This window comes from Rhinichthys klamathensis, unplaced genomic scaffold (genome assembly GCF_029890125.1).
Source record: "Rhinichthys klamathensis goyatoka isolate OS25496 unplaced genomic scaffold, OSU_Roscu_1.1 h1tg000004l_1, whole genome shotgun sequence".
Classification (NCBI taxonomy): domain Eukaryota; kingdom Metazoa; phylum Chordata; class Actinopteri; order Cypriniformes; family Leuciscidae; genus Rhinichthys; species Rhinichthys klamathensis.
Window position 1 is genome coordinate 4,227,753 of NW_026606557.1, and position 8,436 is coordinate 4,236,188.

General features: G+C 35.8%; 1 protein-coding gene across 1 annotated transcript; it reads left to right on the plus strand.

Annotated features, from left to right (window-relative positions):
• The first annotated feature begins 681 nt into the window (after positions 1-681).
• On the plus strand, positions 682-6,755 carry LOC130085769 (protein SCO1 homolog, mitochondrial). The gene is made up of 7 exons (XM_056251732.1): positions 682-855; positions 2,346-2,459; positions 3,775-3,865; positions 3,995-4,192; positions 5,916-6,008; positions 6,100-6,215; positions 6,375-6,755. Exons 1-7 carry the CDS (start codon positions 697-699, stop codon positions 6,507-6,509), a joined length of 906 nt encoding a protein of 301 aa, XP_056107707.1. The 5' UTR covers positions 682-696; the 3' UTR covers positions 6,510-6,755.
• Positions 6,756-8,436: the final 1,681 nt, after the last annotated feature.

Sequence of the window (8,436 nt, forward strand, 5' to 3'; positions counted from 1 at the left end):
GCAAACACATGAATACCAAACAAAATAAATAAATACATAATAATGATTTTAATAGTAATAATAACAACAGAAATAATAATATCACCATAATTATGTAGTAAAGGAGAGAGCATAAGTGATAGTAAAATAATCTTTCAAATGTTCACAAGCGCATGTGTTTAAAGTAACTTAATTATAACCAATAGCCTTTATTTTTTCGGTTTCAGTCGATTTGTTTTCAAAAAGTCCTAAAGAAAAGTATTTGTATTCTTTATTGAAGGATATTATATGGTTTTGTAACGTAAAAACCTACTTCTAACTTACTTTACTTTTGTTTATCTTACTTATTTTAATGTATTTCATCCCCTAATTTATTGTTTGGTATGTTGTGGAGAATGTGATGTTAAAATTGACCAGTAATCTTTAAAGTATTTTTTCCCTTTTTGGCTTTGTATCGTGTTTTAAAATTAAAGCGCTAACGTTAGTTAGCTGTCACCATGGATGTCACCAATATTCAAGCGAAGAAGTCCTCTTACGTCACCTCCGCTTTTCAATGTCATATCCTCAAACAGACCTCCGATCAGTTGGATCGCTGTCATTCTCAGTTCATTTCGTTGTTTTTCATATTAACAGCTGATTCAGGGTCAGTCATTTGTATGGGACGTATGTGCGCCGTTAGGTTGTGTAAACCGACAGTCACTTCCGCGTTGAGGAAGCATGATGTTAATAAATATCAGCACTATGGGTTTAACAGCAGCTTCAAGTTTAAAGAGTTTAAGATGTCAGATGTTTAGAGCAGCCTGTGTCAGTAAACGTTATAATGTTCAAAGTCTCTACAGTGTCTCCAGATCAACACAGTACCAGACCAACACACTGGTAGGTCACTGGCTTAAAATGTGTAGTAACCATGTTTTTATGACTGATTTATTACCATTTGTATAACCACAGTTTTACTACAAATACCATGGTATGTCCCGTGGTTAATTTGTAGTTACCATGGTTTAAATAACCATGTTTTTTTGTAATGGTTAATTTTATTCGTTCAGTCATTCACAAAGGATAAAATATACTCCTGATATTTCACATGCCAGGTAATTAGAGTGATTAAAGTGTTGTCTGTCATCCTTTATGTATTTATGTGTTAATTGTATCTTTAATTGGAACTGATCATTGGTATATATTTATTGAAGTTGGTGGTTCTCAAGCTTTTTGACTTGAAGGATCTGTATTGTTCAACATAAGTTATAGTATTTGTATGTTCTGCTGTAATTATGAGACAGATGCTTGTTTTCAACCTTTTTTATTGACAGAAACTGGGAGTGTCATTATATTCAATTAATTAACCAGTTATTTTTCTGATCACGGAAGTTTCAAAAACTGTATGTTAAATACTAATTGTTTATAATGATAATAAGTAGCCTAAACTTCGCAATGAAATAGGGATTAGCCTACATTTTTAAATAAAAAAATACATTTTCAGTTTAGACCTTAATTTTATGTTTTGTTTAGATTATTTTAATATGAATTAAATTAAACCATATTAAAGGGATATTCTAGTTCACCCAAAAATTGAAATTCTGTCATTAATTACTCACCCTCATGTCGTTTCAAACCCGTAAGACTTTCGTTCATCTTCAGAACACAAATGAAGATATTTTTAAAGAAATTGGAGAGATTTCTGTCCCTCCATTGACAGTCTATGCAACTACCACCCTACCACCCAGAAAGTAATGTCATTAAGACATAATTAAAGTAATCCATATGACGACGACACTGGTTTAACCTCAATTTTATAAAGCAATGCAAGTGCTATGTTTGCGCAAAAGAAACCCATAATTTAAACGCTTACAAAATACACGACGCATGCATGTTGTGTTGATGCGAGAGCAGATCAGATGTTGTGTGAACGCGCGTCAGAGAAGAATATTTAGTGATAAAAAAAAGGAAATTTATGTTTTTGCACAAACAAAGCACTCAAGTCACTCCATTAAATTGAGGTTAAACCACTGGCGTACCATGGATTACTTTAATGATGTCTTTACTACCTTTCTGGGGCTTGAAAGTGGTAGTTGCATAGACTGTCAATGGAGGGACAGAAATCTCTCAGATTTCATCAAAAACATCTTCATTTGAGTTCCGAATAATGTCTTACGGGTTTGGAAAGACATGAGGGTGAGTAATTAATGACAGAATTTTAATTTTTTGGTGAGCAAACTCTTTAAATCATCCTGCGGGCCCCTTCAAAGTTTGCCGGGTTGAGAACCACTGGTCTGAAATGTGTTAGTTTTATAAATGATGGTTATACATAGTGTAGTGTAACTCCAGCATGTTCCTTTATTGTATTTGTATGTGACTTTCTTCTTCAGTTTAGGACATGTAGGACAGCACCGTGTGTGTCCCTTCTCAACACGCGGACGCTGTCCACTCTACCTCCACCTCCCTCATCTAGCAGAGACAAATCCAACAACAAGAAGACTGGTGTAAGCCTCATTCACAGCAAGATGTAAAGATCAGGGGCCTGATGTATAAACCTTGCGAATGCACAGAAAAAGGTATGAAAATGTGCGTACGCAAATGTCCACGGCGCACATATCGGGAAAAAATTAGCGTAAACATGTCCGCACTCTTTTAAGTAAGGTAAACAAGTGCACAACAAGTGCAGAATTGCGAGATATAAACTTTTTATATATATAAAGATTATAGAGATATAAAGATTTTTTTTTAAATTGTCTTATTCTGTGGCGGAAACAAGCTTCCATAATGATGCGACTGAGCATATTTATTCTAAAATAAGGCAAAGGATACTAAATGATTTTTAGTAATGGCATTTATAGTGCGTATCTCTGGTGGGGAGGAATGTACGCACAATCTTCCGCTGATTAGGATTTCTAAAAGGAATTTTGCACAGGTTTTGTGCGGTTTATAAATATGAAAACTTTTGTGAGTTCGCAAAATCTGTCTTTTGTGCAGACACTTTTTTAGGATGAAATCTACGTAAAGTTTTATACATGAGGCCCCAGGACTGCTAACTGAAAGATTGTTGTTTTCCCAATACCCTGGGTTTGGATAAAAGGGTCCATATAAATAACACATTTGGAATGCATTTGTAAATTAGAATAAGCAAACAAATGCATTTATTTGATCAAAAATACAGTAAAAACAGGAATAAAAATTTAAATAATTTAAAAAAGAACTATTTTCTATTGTAATAATATATTTTAAAATGTAATTTATTCCTGTGATCAAATCTAAATTTTCAGCATCATTACATTCTTCAGTGTCACATGATCCTTCATAAATCATGCTATTATAATGATTTGCTGCTCAAGAAACCTTTCTGATTATCAATGTTGAAAACAATTGTGCTGCTTCACATTTTTGTGAAAACAATGATACATTTTTTTATTAGGATTCTTTGATGAATAGAAAGTTTAAAAGAACAACATTTACTTTTACATAATTTTTTTGAAATGTCTTTACTGTCAGGTTTGATCAATTTAATGAATCCTTTCTGGATAGAAGTATTAATTTCAAATTTTTGAATGCAAATATACAGGGTTTCCAGAAATCTTTTACAGTATACGGTATAAAAAAAAAAAGAAACTGGTTAGGAACTATGCTTCGGGACACAATAATCTCAGTTACACAGCAGGTGCTGATCCTTCCCAGCAATCCAAATGTTTTACTTTTTTAATAGGACACTTCCCAAAAGTGTTTGACATTGTTTGTGGATTACCAATGATTGGGTGTGTTTTGATCAGACACAAGAATGGTACTGATGTCTCTTTTCCACAGCCAGTTACATGGAAATCTCTTGCTATCACATTTGCGCTGGGAGGAGGTCTTCTTCTAGGGATGAAATACTTCAAGAGAGAAAAAGAGGAAAGTAAGGACTCGGATCTATGCATGTATAAATGATTAACCTACACCACATTGTTTTTGCATCCTGTATACTATGCAAATGCTCCACAACATAATGATAGCTTTATCATTAATCTGTTTTTTGTTGTTATAGTGATTGAGAAAGAAAGAACAAAGTCGATGGGAAAACCAGCTCTCGGAGGTCCATTCTCACTTGTCGACCACAACAATAAACCCACGAAGAGTGAAGATTTCCTCGGCCAGTGGCTGCTGATATATTTCGGTTTCACACACTGTCCTGACATCTGTCCTGATGAACTGGAGAAAATGATTGAGGTCGTTGATGAGATTGGTAATGTATCATTTAATCTTTTTTTTACTACGTAACTACACAGTTTTGATTTTTATTGACGCTATAAAGCTCTCAGGTTTGATATTTGCATAATATGATATTAAAATGTCTTTAAAGCTGGATTGTATTTTATACAGTGCCCCCTAAGAATTTGGACACTTAAACAGGCTCTATGTAGAGTTCAGAAACCCTTATTATTAGCGACACCGGTGGCCGTTAAGTGAACTGCAACAACTTATTGTTATATCCACTCGGTTTAGAGCAACGTTTATATGAATATTTAAATTTGTGCTGCGTGTTTTCTTCTCAATAACAAAATAAACACACGACAAAAATGACAGCGGTGAGAAAACAGCAGATAAGAAAGCATCGGATCATAGCAATGTGGATGTGTTTGCATGAGCTCTGCGATTCACCGGCATCATGTCGACAGATGAGGTCATTAAAATCACACTGTTATGACAGTTTGATTATAAAGTATATTTGAGACACTAGACTATATAGATCTGACTATGTGAGACTATAGTTTAAATTAATCCCTTTTCTTTGCATGACACATTGACATTACGGTACAGAACGTCTCTTTCGGCATTATCCAGAATATTGTATGTCTTTTCATGTGCCATTGAACGGAAGAGAGGCTCTCGGGAGTGTGTAAACGTCTCATCCTTTGTATTTTCCTGGTAAAAATGACCCGATTCCTTCACTTAAAAATCAGTCTACAGGCTTTCATAGATAACCTAGGAAGTTGGTGTGATTGATTAGCAAAAAAAACGATTAATACATGAAAATACTGATATGTTGTCCCTTTAAGCCCTTTAAGTATTTTTATAAAATGTTTGGGAATGTGCTATATCAATAAAATAAAAAATATATATATAATATTAATAATATATATATTAATAATGAATAATAATATAATTAATCATGTATAATTATTATTATTATTGCTTTTATTATTATAATTATTACATCAGATGGATTGGCACACAAAGTGGCATTTATTTTAAAGGGGTGGTTGATTATGATTTCACTTTTTTAACTTTAGTTAGTGTGTAATGTTGCTGTTGCTGATCATAAACAACATTTGCAAAGTTACGATGCTCAAAGTTCAAAGCAAAGTAAGATATTTTCTTTTACAGAAATTGCTTTTTAATGACTACAACAAACGGCTGGTAGGGACTACACTACATTCCTCCTGCAAAATTGACTAAAATTTACATTAACCCCGCCCCCGAGAACGTGATTTATAGATTATGTGACAGAATATGCTAATCAATGACTAGAAGATAACTACACATAAGCTACATAAATTCATCGACTAACCATTCAGAAATGTTGTCTACATGTTGTCACTTCTTCTTGAGTCTCTTCATCTTTGTCTGACTCCAGTTTGAACCTAAAAGGCTAAAAGTTGTAGAAATTTTCAAGACACAAGCTGTTGTAGCTCCGCCCCCTGTGCCGGGAGCAGCAGCTCATTTGCATTTAAAGGGACTGACACAAAACCGGTGCGTTTTTGCTCACCCTCAAAAAGTGGCAATTTTAACATGCTATATATAGATATCTGTGGGGTATTTTGGGCTAAAACTTCACATACACACTCTGGGGACAACAGAGACTTATTTTACATCTTGTGAAAAGGGCATTATACCACCCCTTTAAAGAAAAATAGTACAAGACCCATTTCAAGGAACTAATTGTGTGTCTTACATTTCTGTCACAGATAAAATTAAAACCCTTCCAGACTTAACACCGATTCTCATCACCATTGATCCTGATAGAGACACACCCGAAGCAATGGCAGCGTATGTCAAAGGTGAGCTGGGATCTTTATTACTCTGCACTCACCATGTGCTGTGGAATGATTTCCTCATCATGTATATATTTTTTTGATATCTCACATGCAGAGTTTTCCCCAAAGCTGATCGGTCTGACAGGCAAAACTGCCCAGGTTGAGCAAGCGTCCAGAGCCTACAGAGTGTATTACAGCCAGGGCCCAAAAGATGAAGACAACGACTACATTGTGAGTTTTTGGTTCCCCTTAATAATGTTGTTTGGCTTGTGTAATAAACTTGACACAAGAAAATTGGTTTTCTCTTGCCTTATGTTAATGACTTTAATTCCTAATAATCTCACAAGCCTGAAGTCAGCATGCAAATATTGTACTTCCCTGTAATTGCAGGTAGATCACACCATCATAATGTACCTGGTGGGACCTGATGGCCAGTTTCTTGAATATTTTGGACAGAACAAGAAATCCTCTGAGATCTCCTCATCCATTGCATCGTACATGAGAAAGTACAAACATGGAAAATGAGTCAAAGTGCATGGCTTCAGCACACACTTGAGTGTTTCTTTCTCTCTCAGAACACTGGCGTTACTCTGTGAAATGTTCTATTTATTTGAAGTGAACCCTGATTCACAAAATCAAAGATTCTGAGGCATTCCCCATTTTGCTGCAGCCCAACACAGTAACTTTTGTTGATCTTTGTTATTCATTTCTGTACACAGGAATGTAATTCAAAGGATTCATCTTAAATAAACTATACGTTTTGATTGCTATTTTTGTAATGCATCGTGCTGATGAATTGTGTGGAACATGTTGCATCACAAATTACATCGACTTTACATCAAATAAATTCATAATTTATGTAAATTCTATAAATTGTATTAATTACCAGGGAAATTACCTTGAAACTACTTGGTCACGCTTAAAAGGCAAAGGGGAATACGCTTTCTCAGTTGCTGCCCCAAAGTTGTCGAATGGTTTACCAATGTCTATCAGATCCTCTACCTCTGTAAACATGTTTAAAACCCATGTTAAGACGTATTTGTTTGATGAGGCCTTTGTTACTTTGTAAGGACCATTTTCTCCCTCTTGTTCTATCTCTCTTATATTTCTTTTTTATTTATTTCTATATTTATATTTTATCTTATCTTATTGTCATGTAGTGTGTTGTCGAGAGGCCTGGGAGAAGTTTAGGAAGGCTCAGTACAATGGAGTGGTTTTCAAAATGCCAGTTGTGGTTTATTTTAGAAGCGGCAGCTCACAAGGTGCAGTCCACATGAAGTACAAAAAAACAACAACAAAGAAACAAAAAAAAATTAAAACTTAATGCAACATATACTGTGCTAAAAACAAAAGAAAAATTGCTGTGAGCAGCAAACACTGGCACTAAACAACGCCTAGTGGCACATCCACAAAATTATCAGCATGTCTCACCTCAAACATGTTCAATTGTTTGCACAGTATACACAGGATGCAACATTCCTCTCAAACCTGAAGTTTCCCACCAAACACTAGTGGGACGAACACCCCGTGACACTCACTGAACTATATATATATATATTATTTTACAATATATATTAAAATATATATTTATTTTACTTTAAACTGCGTAACAAAATTGTCTACATGTTGGTACTTGCTCCCTTCAGCTTAAAGATATAAACCTTGGTTTTGGATTCACCAAGAGTCTTAATTTTGTCCATTGTCTTATTCAAAATTACATTTGTCCATTTAGCTATTAGAAAATAAACCTCTTGGTTTTAGCTTGAACAATTATCTTCTTATTGTGAAATAGGCTATCTGATATTCTGATTCTCAAATATGTGTCAGTGATTGTATTTTGCCTTTTTTAACACTTTTATAATGAACATGTTAGATGATAACAGGTGATCGGCGCCGCCATGTAATAGTTTGCTCTTCAGTGCAGAGAATCAGAGTTGTAGATTTACAACACGCAAATTCATCCACTTCTCCCAAAAGACATGAAAGTGGCCGGTAAACCGTCGTTGGACGTGGGCAGCTGTTGACCTCAACTGGGGATATCGTCGGACGGTGGAAGGAATACTTAGAGGATCTCCTCAGTCCCACCGACACGTCTTCCAATGAGGAACCAGAGGCTCATCTCATGAGGTGGACTCATCCATCACCCAAGCTGAAGTCACAGAGGTAGTTAAGAAAAAGCTCCTCGGTGGCAAGGGACCGGGGGTGGATGAGATCCGCCCTGAGTACCTGAAGTCTCTGGATGTTGTGGGGCTGTCTTGGCTGACACGCCTCTGCAACATCGCGTGGCGTTTGGGGACAGTACCTCTGGACTGGCAGACCGGGGTGGTGGTCCCTCTTTTTAAGAAGGGGGACCGGAGGCCCAGCCAGCACAGCCATGTGGGGCCCACATGGGTTTGACGAGGGCTATCTAACTGGGACCCAGACAGTTTTGCTCCCGGTTTCCATGTAGGCC

What these genes read in the sequence shown, in the direction of transcription:
- LOC130085769 (XM_056251732.1), top strand. Translation starts at nt 697, where the DNA reads ATGATGTTAATAAATATCAGCACTATGGGTTTAACAGCAGCTTCAAGT. An exon ending in AGTACCAGACCAACACACTG is followed by an intron (nt 856 to 2,345) that starts GTAGGTCACTGG and finishes TTTCTTCTTCAG; the next exon opens with TTTAGGACATGTAGGACAGC. An exon ending in CCAACAACAAGAAGACTGGT is followed by an intron (nt 2,460 to 3,774) that starts GTAAGCCTCATT and finishes TCTTTTCCACAG; the next exon opens with CCAGTTACATGGAAATCTCT.